General features: G+C 43.2%; 1 protein-coding gene across 1 annotated transcript in view; it reads left to right on the top strand.

Moving 5' to 3' along the window:
• Positions 1 to 20,956, top strand: part of LOC134395779 (zinc finger protein 208-like) — an 82,212-nt gene that overhangs the window by 6,802 nt on the left and 54,454 nt on the right. The window contains exons 2-5 of the mRNA XM_063121942.1: positions 1,604 to 1,707; positions 1,924 to 2,061; positions 8,590 to 9,947; positions 12,337 to 13,189. Of these exons, the coding sequence (XP_062978012.1) occupies positions 1,604 to 1,707; positions 1,924 to 2,061; positions 8,590 to 9,947; positions 12,337 to 13,189 (2,453 nt within the window). The remainder of the gene's footprint in view (positions 1 to 1,603; positions 1,708 to 1,923; positions 2,062 to 8,589; positions 9,948 to 12,336; positions 13,190 to 20,956) is intronic.

The raw sequence follows: 20,956 nt of genomic DNA, 5'->3' as shown, positions 1-20,956 counted from the left end.
CCTTGACCTGACCCATTTCTTTCCTTCTCTAATCCCTCTTCTCTCACTGGGATCCTCCCTCCTGCTACAGGTCCAGGGGATCTTGGCCAGAGCACCCACAGATTTTCCTGAGGCAGAGAAGGCTCCACCGGGCATCACACAGAGGCTACTGGAGGGTGACGGAGGACTCTCCTCACTGGGTAAGGATTAGTGGACGTATTTCCCCATTGTCTCCCTCCCTCAATTACACCTGAAGTGCATGAGCTGCCTTAATGTTCTCCTTGAGCCTGATTTTCCTGGGGGAGATACTCAAAAAGGAAATGTTTTTGACAACAAGGGAGAGGCCTTTTCTGTGGTGGCCCCCCAACTGTGGAACAGTCTTCCCAATGAGGTTCACCTGCCGCTGACATTGTTATCTTTTCAGTGCCAGATCAAGCAATATGTAATTAGCAATATGTAATTAGCCTGGGTCTGTTTTTTAAGAGTCATAGTTTTAAAACTTGTTATAGTAGTTTTATATGTATTTGTATATTATTATTATTGTTAATAATAATAATAATAATTTATTTATTTATTTATTTATATAGCACCATCAATGTACATGGTGCTGTACAGAGTAAAACAGTAAATAGCAAGACCCTGCCGCATAGGCTTACATTCTAATAAAATCATACTAAAACAATAAGGAAGGGAAGAGAATGCAAACAGGCGCAGGGTAGGGTAAACAAGCACTGGGTAGGGTAAAACTAACAGTATAAAGTCAGAACAAAATCAAGTTTTAAAAGCTTTAGGAAAAAGGAAAGTTTTTAGCTGAGCTTTAAAAGCTGCGGTTGAACTTGTAGTTCTCAAATGTTCTGGAAGAGCGTTCCAGGCGTAAGGGGCAGCAGAAGAAAATGGACGGAGCCGAGCAAGGGAAGTAGAGGCCCTTGGGCAGGCGAGAAACATGGCATCAGAGGAGCGAAGAGCACGAGCGGGGCAATAGTGTGAGATGAGAGAGGAGAGATAGGAAGGAGTATATTGTATGTTTTTGCAGTTTTTAATATTTGATATTGTTTTTAAGTGCTTTTACCTTATGTTAAGTGCCCAGAGAACTTCGGCTATGGGATGGTAAACAAATGCAATAAATAAACAAACACTGATTCCAATAAAACAATGACAATGGGAATGCTTAAGAATGTTAACTTACTCAAGTCAAGGAGTATGGAAGAAGGAAACGTTGAAGAATTCTTCGAAGAAAATGATGAAGAAACTACAGATGCTCCTGACTTGTTTTGAGCAGAGGTTGATTTGAGCAATAATGAATACAATTCATAATTTGTTACTGATCCCGTCAGCTGTAGCTGAGAATATTCCTGGATATGTTCGCTTCTATGACTCAACAACAATAGTTTCGGTGCAGGAAAACGTTAGTGCTTCTTTCTCTATGTAATGAAGAATGTAGATATGTCAAAATGTAGGCATGTTTGCCTTTTTTCTTGACCACTAAACACATGTGCTATGGCCGACTTTATCCATTTGAGATGAAGTATTTAAATTAAACCAGTTGAAATTGAATTAAAAAAAAAGAAAAAAAAGAATGTTAACTTACCTTCTCACCTTCCCACCTTCTTTGCTTTCCTCACAGGGAACAGAAAAAACTGCAGAGGAAGTCAACTGATCCTGGGGGGTCCTTCTGGGCCTTGTTCGCTTGGTGGTGGAGTGGAAGCGGTTTCTGCGCAGCCTGGGCAGGTAGGGGAGTCCTGGGGGCCTCTGTCTCCTGCACATCTCTTTAGTCCTGGAAGAACCTGCCCCTTTAGCCTTTGCTCTCCTCCCAGATAGCTGCTAGGAAGGCCTTGAATGTCCCTCACGAAGCTCTGGCATTCAGAAGGAGGACCTCACCATCCTTGTCGTCATGGATTGCAACGTTATGTGTAAGGAGAACCTCAGTTCTTCTTCTGCTTTCAGGGTCTGGTGACCTTTGAGGAGGTGTCCGTGCATTTCTCAGAGGAGGAGTGGGCTCTGCTGAATCCAGGCCAGAGGACTCTGCACAAAGAAGTCATGGAGGAGAATCGTGGGATCCTGGCCTCTCTGGGTAAGGAATGGGATTCCTCTGGGTAAGGCTCCCTCTCTGCCTTCTTGACTGGTCCTGGAAGGTGGAATTTCAGCTGTTCTTTCTTTGTGTCAGTGCATAATACAAATGTCATTGAGGGCAACAGTGCCTGGGCCTTGTTCCTGGGATACTCTAATCCAGAGAAAGCTCACCAGGTGATGTACATAAAGCCATAAAGGTGTAGATAAAGCACTTACATATCCTGTCCAACCATTACCTGTGGGTCTTCTTACTGCCACTATGGAATTTGGGTATTGATTTAACTCTGAAAACAGCAGGATGTCCCTCGAGTTGGGGCTTCTCATCTCTAAGAAGTGCCCAAGACTTATGCAATTGGCATCTGATCTGCAATTGATTTATTAATATGAATTCAGAGCAAGGTTCAAAAGCAGTGAATACAGGCCAGTACCAGAATGATTCTTCTTGGTCCAAACAGCCTCCTTCCAACTTCATTCCACCCCAGCTGCCTTCCCTTCCGCAGAACTTACAGGATCCGGCCATCCATCCTTTGACATGTTTTGAACCTCTGCATGTTTCACTTGTGTTGAAGGGACTCCACTGGCTGCCTCTTTGCTACTCCGCCAAATTGAAGGTTGTTGCTAGTATCTAAAGTCCTAAAGAACTTGGGAGCTGGTTAGCTGAGAATCTGCCTTTTCCTCTAAAGACCCATTCAGTTCTTGGGGTCCTTTGGTGAGGTGGTGCCACATGCCTTTGAGGTCTTCTTCATAATTGTTTAGCATGATAGTGCCCACGGTCTGGTCACAGAAAAATAGATTAGTTGAATTGGAAGGGGCCTACAAGGCCATCACGTCCACCCCCTGCTATATGCAGGAATCCACGTCAACGCTTCCCTGACAGATGGCTGTCCAGCTGCCTCTTGAATGCCCCTAGTGCGGGAGAGCCCACAACCTCCACTCTGGGATGATCGAGAAGAGATCCTGGTCCTCCTCTGTGTGACTACCTTTCAAGTATTTGAAGACTGCTACTCTTCACTCTTCTCAAGGCTAAACATGCCCAGTTCTTTCAGTCTCTCCTCATAGGGCTTTATTTCCAGACCCCTGATCATCCTCATTGCCCTTCTCTGAAACTCCTCCAGCTTGTCTGCCTCCTTCTTGAAGTGTGGTGCCCAGAAGTGGACACAATTCTCAAGATGAGGCCTAACCAGTGCTGAATAGAGGAGAACCAGTTCTTCACACAATTTGGAAGCTATACTTTTTTTAATGCAGCCCAGAATAGCATTTGCATTTTTTGCAATGACATCACACTGTTGGTTCATATTCAGCTTGTGATCTACAACAGTTCCAAGTTCCTTCTTGCTTGTAGTATCACTGAGCCTAGTATCCCCCGTCTTGTAACTATCCATTTGGCGGTTTTTTCCTAGATGTAGAAATTGGCATTTCTCCCTATTAAATGTAATTCTGTTCTTTTCAGCCCAGCACTCCAGCCTATCAAGATCACTTTGAAACTTGTTTCTCTCTTGCAGGGTATTAGCTATCCCACGCAAATTTGTGTCATCTGGAAATTTGATAATAATAATAGTAATTTTATTTCCTACACTACTCCCCATTCTGATCGAGGCGGGGAATAACATCAAGGCAGGGAACGACATTCTTTGCATCTCCTCGTCCAAATCATTAATAATTATGATTTGTCCTCGTCCCCACTTGGCCATGGAAACCCACTGGGTGACTTTGGGCCAGTCACATACTCTCAGACCGACCGACCTAACAGGGTTGTTGTTGTGAGGATAACACCGCCATGGGTTCCTTAGTAGAAAAAGGGTAATATTAAAAATAATAATAATAATAAATAAATACAAATAAAAATGTTGAAATGTCCACTATGCCCTGGACTGAGCCCTGTGGTACCCCGCTCATTACCTCCCCCCAGTTTGAGAAGGTACCATTGATAAGCACTCTTTGAGTCTGATTCTGTAGCCAACTGTGGATCCACCTAATAGTTGTTCCATCTAGCCCACTTTTAGCTAATTTGTTAATCAGAATGTCATGTGGTACTTTGTCAAAAGCTTTGCTGAAGTCAAGATATATGACATCCACAGCATTCCCGCAGTCCACAAGGAAGGTTACCTAATTGAAAAATGAGATCAAATTAGTCTGACAGGATTTATTCCTGACAAATCCATTTTGGCTTCTAGTAATCACTGCATTGTTTTCAAGGTGCTTACAGACTGACTTCTTTAGAACCTGCTCCAAAATTTCCCAGGGTTGGATGTCAGACTGACTGGTCTGTAGTTTCCAAGTTTCCCCCAGAATCATAGAATAGCAGAGTTGGACGGGGCCTACAAGGCCATCGAGTCCAACCTCTGCTCAATGCAGGAATCCACCCTAAAGCATCCCTGACAGATGGCTGTCAAGCTTCCTCTTGAAGGACTCTGGTGTGGGAGAGCCCACAACCTAGCTAGGTAACTGGTTTCATTGTCGTAAAGCTCTAACAGTCAGGAAGTTTTTTGCCCTTTTTGAAGCTAGGGACAACGTTAGCCCTCCTACAGTCATCCTGCAACTCACTTGTATTCCAGGATTTTGCAAAGATAATAGACAGTGGTTCTGGGAGTTCTTCTGCTAGCTCCTTCATTACTCTAGGATGTAGTTCATCGGGCCCTGGAGGAATGACCCATTTGTTTATCAATCTCAAACTGCAATCCTGTTCCCTCAACTTGTGCTTCAATTTTTCAAGGGGGGGGTCATAGACCCGCTTTGGGGGAGGAGACTGAGGCAAAATGGGAATTGAGCACTTCAGCTTTTTCTTTGTCATGTTTTATCAATTTCCCATCCTCGTTAAGCAGTTGAACCACCATTTCTTTCCTCTGACTTTTACTACTCACGTATCTGAAGAAAGCCTTTTTATTGCTTTTAGCATCCCTCACTAATCTCAGCTCATTCACAGCTTTAGCCTTCCTGACGCCATTTCAGCACTTCTGTGCCACTTGTCTGTACTCTTCTTTTGTAGCCTGGCCTTCCTTCCACTTCCTATATGTATCCCTTTTTGTTTTCTTTTCAGGTCATCTCTAAGCTTTTTGTGTTGCCACATGGGTTTCTTCTGTAGTATATAGACATCAAAGACCATGTGCTTTCTATATAGTCTGGCTTCCTTCTTACATTGTTGTGAAGACTATTGATAGCCACTACTAGATCTCTTCTCTGCGTTAAGGTGCAGGAGCCGTCATCCATTTTCCCTTCCAAGGTTACGTCTCCCTCCCCCCGTAGGATTCAGTTGAAAGCCCTCCTGATGAAGTCAGCAGTCCATCTGCCTTGGTCCTAGAATCCGAATTTCTCATGTTGGCACGAACCTCATTGACAGTTGTTCACCCAGAGTGTTTTTCTTTCGCTTTCTATTCCTCTTCCAAATACTGGAGGAAGGGATGAGGGTACTATCTGGGCTCCAAACTCCTTTCCTTCCCAAGGCTCCAAAGTCTGATTTGATTTCTTCGTAGCTCCGCTTGGCGCTGTCATTTTCCCCACGAGGATGAGAAGAAAAGGGTACGTGGCAGTTGAACCTCTGAATGTTATACATGTGTTGAAGGGACTCCCCTGGTTGCCTGATTGCTACGGGGCCACATTCAAGGTTGTAGTTCATATATAAGGCCCTAAGCTGGTTAGCTGAGAATCTGCCTTCTCCCCTTTGACCCATTCAATTCTTGAGATCATCTGGTGAGTTGGTGCCATGTGCCTTTGAGTTTTCCTCTGTGATGCCCATTCTGTGGAATAATCTTATCCCCTGAGATGACACAGGCACCGACAATTCTGTTTTATATGCATGTTGAAGGTATGTCTGGTCCTGGACACTTGTGGTCCTGCCCTCAGTATTTGAGTCTTCTCTTCCTTTTCCTCCGTATCTGGTCAGTGCTCCATGTTTTCCCCCCATAGACTTGAACTGAACATGTTAAACGCCTATAATTTTTTTAGTTTTCAAGTTAGAAACATCAAAATGGGCACCATGAGAGATTCTAAATGTATCCAGATTCGTGCCCAGTTTGAAGGAAATCTGTGCATGCCCTGAATTTTGGGGAAAATTTTAAAAATATTTTTAAAAATCCCCTCCCATTTTCAGAAATGCATTTATTTCTGTCATTTCTCCAGATACAGACCTCTAACTGGGCACCATCACAGCTCCCACTTAGATCCTTATTCATGCCCATGTTGAGGGAATTTCAAGCATGCCCTGATTTTTGGGGAATTTTTAAATTTTAACCCTCAACCCTAACCCCAATTAACAAAAGTGCATACATCCCTGTCACTTTTAAAGTTAGAAACATCAAAATGGGCACCATGACAGCTTCTAAATGTATCCAGATTCATGCCCATTTTGAAGGAAATCCGAGCATGCCCTGAATTTTGGGGAATATTTGAAGTTCAACCTAAATCAGAATCTTCCTCTCAGGTAACCACCTCAAAAATGAACACAGGGAACTTCATGATAGAAAATTATTAAATGGCGTGAGCGTACAGACTTTGCGTTGCCACACTTCGGTCGCAGTACTTCTAAACACATCATTTCATTCATGCCATGCACTAATTTCAAACTGCTATGACGTGTTGGTTTTTCAAGATGTAACCCCCCACACACACACACACCTCCATCAGTTCACACACTCCAGGGTATGTCCAGCCAATAACTGTAATATAACAATAAATTATTATTATTATTTATTTATATAGCACCATCAATGTACAATGTACAATAAAAATACTAATCATCACAACAAGAGGAAGAATGAGAACAAAAATGCTGTCTGTCTTTATTACCAGGAAGGGGAAAGTGGACGTGCCCAGTGGGACAGTGTGGTCTGTGCCACCAGTCCTTTGGCCGGTCCTGTCTAGGTACCTGCCTTTGAGAAGCAACATGACACATGAACTCGTGCAACTCATGGGCTTCTTTCCACTGTTCCCCTTTGGAGGGTTCTAATGACCCTCCAGGGCAGTGGGCACTGGGCACGTCCACATGCCGTACAGCACATCATCCACTTGCACCGCATCTATTCAGTTGTTCACCAAGGTTATGGTTGGTACCTTGCAGTGCTGTGTTGCCTATCTGTAATTTTACTTTGAATATTATTTAGGGTTGTGTGTGAGTTTGCTGGGGCTACTGCTTCACCAATCCGCTACAAACTGGAAAAAGTCTAAGACAAAGACAAAGAAATAAATGTTACTAAGTATCCTGTTTTGCTTATTCCCACCTCACCCCCAACATTGGGATTGGAGGATGCTTCGCATAGGCTGATCACTTATCACGACTGGGAGATGAACCTGTCAATCAACGTTAAAAAAAAATAGGTTCCCCACTTCCACTTTACCCATTCTATAAAAATTAATAGCAAGCAAACCCCATGACAAAATAATCTGAAAATCGATACAAATGACCCCCTATCATCACTCTCTAAGCATAGTAAGTTTCAGAGATGTAGCTTTAACAGCAAAGTTATAGGCGTTCTTTCATCCAATGCAATCCTATGTGAAAAAAGTTCCAAAATGGCGGGTGGAGCCCTGCGATTAACCGGATCGCTCCGCAAATGAACGATCCGCTTCGCAACGCTTTGCCGCTGACCCGATCTGGTTCCATCTTTGGAGGAGGCGAATCAGGCCGCTCTGCTCTCGCTTCTACAAAGCGAAGCAGAGTACAGCCCTACCTGTAACCTCCACAAGGCAGGAAGATCCCACGGGATGACCAGGCCCTGGAGGCTAATGAATCCAGAGGGTTTCCTGCACTTCCTGGGGGAGTTTACTGAAGTGTCTTTTACGGGCCTTGGGCTCTCGATATGATTGGTCCAAAATACACTTCCACAAATTGAAAAGCTTTGCCATGTTCACATTTTTCTAAGGAGCTAAAAGCAATGAAACAATTGGTTTGATGATTAAATTCAAGAAGGAAAACACTAAGAAGACCGGACAAAACACTGATAAAAGCCCATTGATGAACTTATTCTGTGGCAGTGATGACTTCCAACCTATCTTACTTGGCTGCCATCATTGCATCTGCATAATATTTATATTATTTTAATGGCTCCATGTAGGAGGGGAGAGTAAGTCATATTCAGAAGACAGCTCTGGAAAGCTTGCTTTTCATTCTAAGATACAACTAGACATTGCAAATAACCATTAGGGTTGAAATCCCACTTTCCAGTTCCCAGTTAAATGATCAGCTATGAGAAAATGGCAGATTTAAAGTGTATTTTATTTTTACAGTATTTGATGTTGTTCATTTATTCTATGAGCTACTTTGAGTTATTCCATATAAATGAAAGCATTGTATAGCAGTCTAGTTCTCAGTTCTATTGATCATTAGGATAATTATTATTATTATTATTATTAATTTATATAGCACCATCAATGCACATGGTGCTGTACAGAGTAAAACAGTAAATAGCAAGGCCCTGCCGCATAGGCTTACATTCTAATGTTTGAAAGGATCTGCCTCACTAACTGATATCCTGCTAATCAAATCAGCAACTGTTAGTTTTGTTCCCTGATTTCAAGAGGATTTCTGTGTTTATACTTGCAGGTGATCACAGGGAGAGCAAGAAAAATGGCCTACATCAGAGAAGGAAAACTGAAACTGAAGAAAAGAGGGAAAACAAATCCATTTCTCTTGAAAGATCAGAGGTCTGTGAAACTCCAATACTAGAAGCAACAAGAAAAAAGAACATTTACAATAGGAAGACACAGAGGAAAAGCTCTCAGTACATAAAGACTCAGAAGATTCATCTTAGCAAATATCAAAGACCTCAATACTTAGAGTGTGAAAAACAATTCAGTTTCAAAACACAACTTAACTTGCATCAAAGAATTCACACTGCGGAGAAGCCCTATAAATGTTTTGAGTGCGGAGAAAACTTTGCTCAGAGCACACACCTTAAGCAGCATCAAAGAATTCACACTGGAGAGAAGCCCAATAAATACTTAGAGTGTGGAGAGAGTGTTCCTCACAGCACAAGCCTTAAGCGGCATCAAGGAGTTCACACTGGGAAGAAGCCCTATAAATGCTTAGAGTGCGGGAAGAGTTTTGCTCAGAGCACAACCCTTAAGCGTCATCAAAGAATTCACACTGGGGAGAAGCCCTATAAATGCTTTGAGTGTGGGAAGAGCTTTGCTCAGAGCACAACCCTTAAGCGACATCAAAGAATTCACACTGGGAAGAAGCCCTATAAATGCTTAGAGTGCGGAGAGAGCTTTGCTCACAGCACAAGCCTTAAGCAGCATCAAAGAATACACACTGGGGAGAAGCCCTATAAATGTTTAGAGTGCGGAGAGAGCTTTGCTCGGAGCACAAGCCTTAAGTATCATCAAAGAATTCACAGTGGGGAGAAGCCCTATAAGTGCTTAGAGTGCGGAGAGAGCTTTGCTCACAGCCCAAAACTTAAGCTGCATAAAAAAATGCACAGTGGGGAGAAGCCCTATAAATGCTTTGACTGCGGGAAGAGCTTTGCTTGGTGCACACACCTTAAGCGGCATCAAAGAATTCACACTGGGGTGAAGCCCTATAAATGCTTAGAGTGCGGGAAGAGCTTTGCTCACAGCTTAAGCCATAAGCGGCATCAAAGAACTCACACTGGCGAGAAGCCCTATAAATGCTTTGAGTGCGGGAAGAGCTTTGCTGATAGCTCAAGCCTTAAGCAGCATCAAAGAATTCACACTGGGGAGAAGCACTATAAATGCTTAGAGTGCGGAAAGAGCTTTGCTCAGGGTTCACAACTTAAGCGGCATCAAAGAACTCACACTGGGGAGAAGCCCTATAAATGCGCAGAGTGCGGAGAGAGCTTTGCTCAGAGCACACACCTTAAGCAGCATCAAAGAATTCACACTGGGGAGAAGCCCTATCAATGCTTTGAGTGTGGGAAGAGCTTTTCTCGCAGCACAAGCCTTAAGCTGCATCAACAAAATCACTGGGTAGAAGCCCTCTGAATGCTAAGAGTGTGGAAAGAGCTTTGCTTGCAGTACAAGCCTTAAGTGGCATCAAAGTATTCACACTGGGGAGAAGCCCTATAAGTTCTTAGTGTAGCATTGATAGCATCATAGATAAATAGAGTTGGAAGGGGTCTATAAGGCCATTGCATCCAACCCCCTGCTCAAAGCAGGAATCCACCCTAAAACATACCTGACAGATGGTTGTCCAGCTGCCTCTTGAAGGCCTCTAGTTTGAGGCAGCCTACAACCTTCCAAGGTAACTTGTTCCATTGCCGTACTGCTCTAACAGGACGTTTTTCCTGATTTCCTGCCGGAATCTGGCTTCCTGTCACTTGAGCCTATTATTCCGTGTCCTGCACTCTGGGATGAATGAGAAGAGACCCTGGCCCTCCTCTGTGTTACAACCTTTGAAGTATTTGAAGAGTGCTATCATTTCTCCCCTCAATCTTGCACAGCTCTTTCAGTCTCTCCTCTTTGGGATTTGTTTCCAGGCCCCTGATCAGCCTCTGAACATGCTTCAGCTTGTCTGCATCCTTCCTGAATGTGGTGTGGAGAATTGCGTGAAATACTCAAGATGTGGCATAGCCAGGGCCTTCTTTTAAAGCAGCTGAAAATAGCATTTGCTTTTTTTGCAGCCACATTACACTATTGGCTCATATTCAGCTTGTGATCTACAAGATCCTTCTCGTTTGTAGTATTGCTGACTCAAATATCCCCCCTCTTGTAAATGTGCATTTGGTTTCCTTTTCCTTGATGTAGAACTTGGCATTTATCCCTCTTCAATTTCATTCTGTTGTATTCAGTCCAGCACTCCAGATGACACCCAATTTGGCGTCATCTGCAAACTTGATAAGTGTTCCCTGCACCTCCTTCAACATTTAACAAAAATGTTGAAGAGCACTGGGCCCAGGATTGAGCCCTGCGGTACCCCACTGCTTTCCTCCCCCAAGATTGAGAAGGTACCATTGATAAGCATTCTTTGATTCTGTAGCCAACTAGGTATCCACCTAACAGTTGTTCCATCTAGCCCACTTTTAGCTCTTTTGTTAAATCAGAATATCATGGGGCACTTTGTTAAAAGCTTTGCTGGTCAAGATATATGACATCCACAGCATTTCCACAGTCTACAAGGCCAATTACCCAATAAAAAAATGAAATTGGATTAGTTTGACAGGATTTGTTCTTGACAAATCCCTGTTGGCTTCTAGCAATAATTGCATTGTTTTCAAGGTGCTTCCACATTGACTTCTTTCGAATCTGCTGCAGAATTTCCCAGGGGTGGATGTCAGACTGACTGGTCTGTTTTTCCCCAGGTTCCTCCTTTTTTCCCTGTTTGAAGAAGGTACAATGTTAGCCCTCCTCCAGACATACGGCACCTCACCCGTCTTCCATGATTTCGCAAAGCTAATGGACAGTGGTTCTGAGAGTTCTTCCGCTAGCTCCTTCATTACTCTAGGGTGCAATTCATCGGGCCCTGATGATTTGAACTCATTCAAGGAAATTACGTGTTGTTTGACCATTTGTTTATCAATCTCAGACTGCAATCCTGCCCCCTCAACTTCTGCGTCACTTTTTCCCGGGGATTCATAGACCCACTTTTGGGAGAAGACTGAGGCAAAGTAGAAATTGAGCACTTCAGCCTTTTCTTTGTCATCTGTTATCTATTACCCATCCTCGTTAAGCAGTTGAACCACCATTTCTTTCCTGTGTGTTTTCCTATTCACGTATCTGGAGAAAGCCTTTTTATTGCTTTTAGCATCCCTCACTAATCTCAGCTCATTCACAGCTTTAGCCTTCCTGACGCCATTTCAGCACTTCTGTGCCACTTGTCTGTACTCTTCTTTTGTAGCCTGGCCTTCCTTCCACTTCCTATATGTATCCCTTTTTGTTTTCTTTTCAGGTCATCTCTAAGCTTTTTGTGTTGCCACATGGGTTTCTTCTGTAGTATATAGACATCAAAGACCATGTGCTTTCTATATAGTCTGGCTTCCTTCTTACATTGTTGTGAAGACTATTGATAGCCACTACTAGATCTCTTCTCTGCGTTAAGGTGCAGGAGCCGTCATCCATTTTCCCTTCCAAGGTTACGTCTCCTTCCCCCGTAGGATTCAGTTGAAAGCCCTCCTGATGAAGTCAGCAGTCCATCTGCCTTGGTCCTAGAATCCGAATTTCTCATGTTGGCATGAACCTCATTGACAGTTGTTCACCCAGAGTGTTTTTCTTTCGCTTTCTATTCCTCTTCCAAATACTGGAGGAAGGGATGAGGGTACTATCTGGGCTCCAAACTCCTTTCCTTCCCAAGGCTCCAAAGTCTGATTTGATTTCTTTTTTTGCTTTTTTTGCTCAGAGCACAACCCTTAAGCGTCATCAAAGAATTCACACTGGGGAGAAGCCCTATAAATGCTTTGAGTGTGGGAAGAGCTTTGCTCAGAGCACAACCCTTAAGCGACATCAAAGAATTCACACTGGGAAGAAGCCCTATAAATGCTTAGAGTGCGGAGAGAGCTTTGCTCACAGCACAAGCCTTAAGCAGCATCAAAGAATACACACTGGGGAGAAGCCCTATAAATGTTTAGAGTGCGGAGAGAGCTTTGCTCGGAGCACAAGCCTTAAGTATCATCAAAGAATTCACAGTGGGGAGAAGCCCTATAAGTGCTTAGAGTGCGGAGAGAGCTTTGCTCACAGCCCAAAACTTAAGCTGCATAAAAAAATGCACAGTGGGGAGAAGCCCTATAAATGCTTTGACTGCGGGAAGAGCTTTGCTTGGTGCACACACCTTAAGCGGCATCAAAGAATTCACACTGGGGTGAAGCCCTATAAATGCTTAGAGTGCGGGAAGAGCTTTGCTCACAGCTTAAGCCATAAGCGGCATCAAAGAACTCACACTGGCGAGAAGCCCTATAAATGCTTTGAGTGCGGGAAGAGCTTTGCTGATAGCTCAAGCCTTAAGCAGCATCAAAGAATTCACACTGGGGAGAAGCACTATAAATGCTTAGAGTGCGGAAAGAGCTTTGCTCAGGGTTCACAACTTAAGCGGCATCAAAGAACTCACACTGGGGAGAAGCCCTATAAATGCGCAGAGTGCGGAGAGAGCTTTGCTCAGAGCACACACCTTAAGCAGCATCAAAGAATTCACACTGGGGAGAAGCCCTATCAATGCTTTGAGTGTGGGAAGAGCTTTTCTCGCAGCACAAGCCTTAAGCTGCATCAACAAAATCACTGGGTAGAAGCCCTCTGAATGCTAAGAGTGTGGAAAGAGCTTTGCTTGCAGTACAAGCCTTAAGTGGCATCAAAGTATTCACACTGGGGAGAAGCCCTATAAGTTCTTAGTGTAGCATTGATAGCATCATAGATAAATAGAGTTGGAAGGGGTCTATAAGGCCATTGCATCCAACCCCCTGCTCAAAGCAGGAATCCACCCTAAAACATACCTGACAGATGGTTGTCCAGCTGCCTCTTGAAGGCCTCTAGTTTGAGGCAGCCTACAACCTTCCAAGGTAACTTGTTCCATTGCCGTACTGCTCTAACAGGACGTTTTTCCTGATTTCCTGCCGGAATCTGGCTTCCTGTCACTTGAGCCTATTATTCCGTGTCCTGCACTCTGGGATGAATGAGAAGAGACCCTGGCCCTCCTCTGTGTTACAACCTTTGAAGTATTTGAAGAGTGCTATCATTTCTCCCCTCAATCTTGCACAGCTCTTTCAGTCTCTCCTCTTTGGGATTTGTTTCCAGGCCCCTGATCAGCCTCTGAACATGCTTCAGCTTGTCTGCATCCTTCCTGAATGTGGTGTGGAGAATTGCGTGAAATACTCAAGATGTGGCATAGCCAGGGCCTTCTTTTAAAGCAGCTGAAAATAGCATTTGCTTTTTTTGCAGCCACATTACACTATTGGCTCATATTCAGCTTGTGATCTACAAGATCCTTCTCGTTTGTAGTATTGCTGACTCAAATATCCCCCCTCTTGTAAATGTGCATTTGGTTTCCTTTTCCTTGATGTAGAACTTGGCATTTATCCCTCTTCAATTTCATTCTGTTGTATTCAGTCCAGCACTCCAGATGACACCCAATTTGGCGTCATCTGCAAACTTGATAAGTGTTCCCTGCACCTCCTTCAACATTTAACAAAAATGTTGAAGAGCACTGGGCCCAGGATTGAGCCCTGCGGTACCCCACTGCTTTCCTCCCCCAAGATTGAGAAGGTACCATTGATAAGCATTCTTTGATTCTGTAGCCAACTAGGTATCCACCTAACAGTTGTTCCATCTAGCCCACTTTTAGCTCTTTTGTTAAATCAGAATATCATGGGGCACTTTGTTAAAAGCTTTGCTGGTCAAGATATATGACATCCACAGCATTTCCACAGTCTACAAGGCCAATTACCCAATAAAAAAATGAAATTGGATTAGTTTGACAGGATTTGTTCTTGACAAATCCTTGTTGGCTTCTAGAAAACATTGCATTGTTTTCAAGGTGCTTACAGACTGACTTCTTCAGAAACTGCTCTAGAATTTTCTCAGGGATGGATGTCAGACTGACTGGTCTTTAGTTCCCAGGTTCCTCCTTTTTGCCCTGTTAGAAACTTGGGACAATGTTAGCTCTCCTCCAGTCATAATCACCTCACCCATCTTGCATGATTTCTCAAAGATAATAGTTGTTCTGAGAGTTCTTCCGCTAGCTCCTTCATTACTCTAGGATGCAGTTCATCAGGCCCTGGAGATTTGAACTCATTCAAGGAAATTAGGTGTTCCTTGACCATTTTTTTATCAATCTCAAACTGCAATCCTGCCCCCTGAACTTGTGCTTCACGTTCTCCAGGGGGGTCATAGACCGCTTTTGGGAGAAGAGTGAGCCAAAGTAGGAATTGAGCACTTCAGCCTTTTCTTTGTCATCCGTTCTCAATTATCCATCCTCGTTAAGCAGTTGAACCACCATTTCTTTCCTTTTGTCTTTTACTATTCACGTATCTGTAGAAAGCCTTTTTATTGTTTTTGCAATCCCTCGCTAATCTCAGCTCATTCTCAGCTTTAGCCTTCCTGACGCCATTTCGGCACTTCTGTGCCACTTGTCTGTACTCTTCTTTTGTAGCCTTCTTTGCACTTCCTGTATGTATCCCTTTTTGTTTTCAGATCATCTCTAAGCTTTTTGTGGAGCCACATTGGTTTCTTCTGTTGTCTTCTATCTTTTTTCCTTGTTGGAATGTTTTGTAATTGTGCCCTTAAGATTTCTTTTTTTAAATACGCCCACCCATCTTGGACTCCTTTTCTTATAAGGGTCACTTTCCATGGGACCTTGCTTATCATAGTTCTGAGTTTATTAAAATAAGTTTTCCTAAAATCCAGGGTACATTTATGTCTACACTGAGCTTTTGCTTCCTTCATAATCAAGAATTCAAGTATGATGTGGTCACTTTAACAAAGAGTTCCCATAACTGCCACTTCTTCCGTATTGTTTAATATCAAGTCAAGGAATGCCGAACCTCTAGTTCCTTCTTCCACTTTCTGTAGGAGAAAGTTATCACCCCCACAAGTCCGGAATTTCTTGGAAGGACCGTTTTTGGCAGTTTTTGTCTCCCAACAGATATCGCAGTAATTGAAGTCCCCCATTACTACTACATCACACTTCCTTGAAACACTGGCAATTTGTTTCCCAAAAGTTTCATCCCTATCTTCTCCTTGATTGGGTGTTCGGTAGTAGACTCTGATTATCATGTTATTTTTATTCCTTGCCCCATTTATTTTAATCCAGATGCTCTCGATGGGACTCCCTGTCTCATCAGCCTGTATTTCTGTGCAGGGATAGGTATTTTTAATATATAGTGCAACTCCACCTCCCTTTCTATTTCTCCTCTTTTTTAACAAGTTATACTCTTCAATTGCTATATTCCAGTCATGGGAGTCATCCCACCAAGTTTCTGTTACACCTGTCAAGTCGTGTTTGCCTTCATGTATTAAGAGTTCAAGTTCGTTCTGTTTGTTTCCTGTACTCTGGGCATTAGCATATAGGCATCGAACACCATGTGCTTCATAGTCTGGCTTTGTTCCTACATTGTTGTGGACGATATATTGGGCACTATTGGAGCTGTTCTCTGTACTGTGGTGTATGGACCTTCATCTATTGTTGACTTGAGGTTTACATCTCCTGCCCTGTAAGATTCAGTTGAAAGCCCTTCTGATCAAGTTCTTCATGCTGTGGCCAAGCTCATTCTTTCCAGCCCTTGTGAGGTGCAACCCATCCGTTGCCACCAGTCCATCTTCCAAGTAGCGTAGCCCGTGGTCCCAGAATCCAAACCTCTCTCTTCGGCACCACCTTCATAGCCAGTCGTTCACCCGGAGTATTCTTCTTTCCCTTTCTAATCCTCATCCAAGAACTGGGAGAATGGATGAGAAAACTACCTGGGCCCCATAGCTCTTCAGCTTCCTTCCCAGAACTTCAAAGTCTGAAATGATTTCTTCGTAGCTCCACTTGGTGACATCATTTGTTCCCACATGGATGAGAAGAAAGGAGCATGTGTCCGTGGGCTTTATGAGCTTTGGCAATCCTTCAGGCACATCTCTAATTTGTGCTCCAGGGAGGCAGCACACCTGGCGAGTCATTGGGTCTTCACGACATACTTGGATTTCAATCCCACGCAGCAGGGAGTCTCCCACAACTACTCTTCTCTTCTTCTTGGTTGACCGACTTTCTGAGTCTTGCTCACTGTTGCACGGTGTCCTCTGTCATTCTTCCTATGCAGACTGTTCCTCAGTCTCATCCTCCAGTAGCAGAAAGCGGTTGCTTAACTCTAATGCTACCACAGGTGCAGAATGCCTTCTAGTTCTTCTGCTCTTAACTGTCACCCTTTTCCAGGGAGTTTCCTCTTCATTGGCTTTCCTCACCACAACATACTCCACTTCTGCTTCCACTGGCTGTTGCTCTTCGATCTGTTGTTCTTCTTGTTGCTGTTGTAGTTCCACCATTCTAAGAACTCCTCGTCTTCTCTTATTCCTTTGAGGGTGAACACCTGCTGCTATTTCTCTTCCAATAGTGCCACCAGCTTGCATGTCTTGCAGGTGTCCGCCATGTCAATCTCAGGCAGGAACATGAACATTGCACACACTTTGCAGGTTACCACCGCTAGAGACCGGAGAAATATTGTCTATTTCTGTTTGGTCTCTTCCTCTCCGATTATAGGAGAATTGCCTGTGCTTTGTTCTGTCCTCTCTGAAGGTGCACAACAAGAAGACCTGAGGGAAACGCCCAGAAAGGCAAGTGTTCCTCAACAAATTAAAGTGCTTCAACGACAACTATCAACGTTTACAATATGGGATACGGGGGGAAATTAAATTTAGTGAAGCAGAGAAATTTCAAGTCAGCAAATATCACTATTAATTCATGATTATAAGTTATTCACAGCAACCTTGGCGGAAAGACTGAAGAAAGTTCTACAAGAATTCATTCATGAGGATCAAGGTGGCTTCTTACCCAAAAGACAGATGGGAGACAACGTAAGGATGGTTTTAAATGTTGTGGAATATCTGGCAAAACCTTCAGAAAAACAGCCTGCCTTGGTTTTCGCGGTTGCAGAGAAAGCATTTAACAACTTCAGTTGGAATTTTTTACTTCGAACCTTAGAAGAACTGAACATTGGAGTAAATGTTACCATAGAATTTAATAATAATGTAAGACGTGCTGTTTTAAGAATATGGAACAAATGTTAACCAAGGTTCTGTCAGAAAATACCACTTTGGGTATCAGCCCAGGGGGCTAATCATAGAAGGGAATTGACAAGTATGCCTAAATGGTTGACATATAATGATGTATTAGAAATGTCACAAGAAGAATATAAGTTAAAATCAAGGGAGGAACTGCTGAAAGGTCATACATGTTTTGGTATGTTGCAAATTATGTTTTCTTTTGCGCAAGTCATGGAAAGGTTTAAAATAGTCAAAAAATGGTGGGTTTGAGCAATCAAAATCTGAATTTGAAATGACTATGATAAAATGGGCTCAAAACTTTGAATACAACATTTCAATGGAACAGTGGGCGAATATGGGGGGGAGGTTTGAAATTTACATTATGTTCAAGACTTAAAGAGAATTTTTATAAGATGTACAGATGGTATATGTCTCCTGTAAAGTTAGCTAAAATGTATAAGAGTGCCTCGGGAAACTGTTGGAAATTAGGAGGAGGAGGTGTAAGCCTATGCGGCAGAGTCTTGCTATTTACTGTTTTACTCTGTACAGCACCATGTACATTGATGGTGCTATATAAATAAATAATAATAATAATAATAATAATAATAATAATAATAATGAGGAGGAGGAGGAACCTTTTATCATCTTTGGTGGACTTGTAAAAAAGCCAAAGCATTCTGGATACAAAAACACTCTTGAATTAAAAAAATACTAAAGACTAACATACAGATGAAACGGGAGCCTTCCTATTGGGACTAATAGATAAACAGCTGAAAGAGAAGGGGGGAACTTTATTTCTATATATGACAATGGCAGCGAGATCGTTGTATGCACAAAGATGGGAGAATGAAACACCAACAATCAATGAATGGATGTTGAGGATGTTGGAGATGGCAAACCTCACATCGATAATGAGAGAAAAGTCCACTTCTGCATTTATATCTGAATGGAAACCTCTGATAGCATTTTTGCAAGAAACAGAGAGAAATGATGTATTTGTCTGTGGAGACATAGTTAAGTTAGAAGAAAGAAATGAATTTGTTTATTGTGTTAAATGTAATCGAGGAATGAGAAAAGATACTTTGCATTTCTGATATGAAGAAAACCGAAAGTACACCTTAACCTTAGATGATTTTTTAATTGTATTTTTGTTTGTACTTTTGTTTATACTCTATGGAATATTCTTGTGGCAATTTCTGCTACATCCTTGGTTACCACCTTTCCCTTGCAAGCTGCTTAAAGGTATCTCTCTTAAGGTATTGTCCGCTGACTACAACGTAAATAAATACTACTACTACAATGTCAAACAAGGCAACACAAGAAGATAATTAATCACAATAAATAAAATTAAAAGTCAGAAATATAAAATCAAATTACACTAAATAAAACCTAAGTGCAGCTGACTGAAAGACAAGGACTGTGCTATGTTTTCTCTGTGGGTAAGTATGGATTTGCTATGGGCAAATGCTTTCATGGGCTTTCATATGTCCTGCTTTTATGGATGAAGGGACCCCTGCTGTTCACATCCTAAGAGCGGGTGGAAATCATTGTTCGCTTCCCTCCCTGTTTAGTCTTCAAGTGCTGGGAACAGAGGGGGCTTATGTAAGGAAGGGGTGAATTCATACTGGGAATGGCTGTTTTTAATATGTTAAATTATTTTATTGTTATGGTCCTAGGAGCAGAAAAGATAAGCGGCCAGCATTCTGGCACATCCTAGAACCGCCTGGGGCAAGGCAGGAGAGCCAAAGGGAGGGGGGAAGGAGCGAGAAAAGTATCTATAAAGGGTATTCTTTGAAAAGGGGTTTTGTTCTGAGTTGGCTGACATCAAGGTTGGGTGACTTATGATTTTGCAACGTAGTTTCTAGCTTGCTTGGTTTGGGTTCATATATCGCTGCATGTTTTAATAGTTTTAGAATGCTAATCCCATGTATCTTACCCTTACCCTGAATAAAATTGGGCTTAACCCTCCAAACTGTGAGCTGTGTGCATTTGTTCTGGGGATCTGTGCAAAATCTAGTGGAAAGGCCAGCTTTGCTGGGGCGTGCTTCCTTGACAGCAGTGGTTCTCAACCTTCCTAATGCCGCGCCCCTTTAATACAGTTCCTCATGTTGTGGTGACCCCCAACCATAAAATTATTTTCGTTCTTCTCTACACGATCCATTGTCATGGGATGGTTTGCTAATGAAAATAATACATAACAATAGCTTTAATAATACAAAAGATGATACATGACATAGTTCAGTCAATACAGTTTCCTAAGACCATCGGAAATATGTGTTTTCCAATGGTCTTAGGCGACCCCTGTGAAAGGGTTGTTCAACCCCCAAAGGGGTCCCGACCCACAGGTTGAGAACCGCTGCTTTACAGCTTAGAATGGAGCCATGGGATACATTGGGAGAGAAACTGGTTCATCAGCAGACCACTTACTTCCAGGAAGGCCGAAGGTTTTCCTGCCTTGAGCCTGAGATGGATTCAGACCTGCTCTTAAAGCAGGGCTCCAGGTGTGGAACAAGAGGCCACCATGAGAAGAAGTTGCCGTGTGTGTTTTACTCCTCACGGCTAGAGGCTCCGGGGATCCAGAATCTTCCTGTACCCTGATAAGACTTCACCTAACGTTAGGGTGACCCTATGGAAAGGAGGACAGGGCTCCTGTATCTTTAACAGTTGCATAGAAAGGGGAACTCCTGCAGGTGTCATTTGTATATATGGAGAACCTGGTGAAATTCCCTCTTCATCACAACAGTTAAAGCTGCAGGAGCTATACTAGAGTGACCAGATTTTAAAGAGGGCAAAGCTCTTGCAGCTTTAACTGTTGTGATGAAGAAGGAATTTCACCAGGTTCTCCATATATACAAATGACACCTGCAGAAACTCCCTTTTCTATGCAACTGTTAAAGATACAGGAGCCCTGTCCTCCTTTTCATAGGGTCACCCTACTTAACCTCTCTCTTTACAGCATCTATTCATGTTTAGAGTTCTGAAGGGCACCAGGTTGGGGAACGCTGTTCTGCAGCAAGGGCAGGCAGAAGGAGGGAGGGCTCCCATGCCGGAGGTGGCTTTACGCACTCAAAGGGGAAACAGCTGTCGATCCCCCGAAGCCCCCAGGAGCAAATGGGGTGGCGATGCTGCTGGGGGGGATAAAAGACCCCCTCAATGGAAAAGCCCCCTTCCCAGGTCCGTGTCTCTGCCAGGAGCCTCTGCGGCTCTCTAGTGCTGCCTCCATCCAAGGGTTAAAGAGGAGGAGAGGGGGCTGGGTCCTAGAGCAAAGGCTGGATGAGGCCCCTCCCTTCCCGCC

Source organism: Elgaria multicarinata, chromosome 3 (assembly GCF_023053635.1).
Source record: "Elgaria multicarinata webbii isolate HBS135686 ecotype San Diego chromosome 3, rElgMul1.1.pri, whole genome shotgun sequence".
NCBI lineage: Eukaryota > Metazoa > Chordata > Lepidosauria > Squamata > Anguidae > Elgaria > Elgaria multicarinata.
Note: the sequence above shows the minus strand (reverse complement) of the source record. Positions and strands in the feature narration are given on the sequence as shown.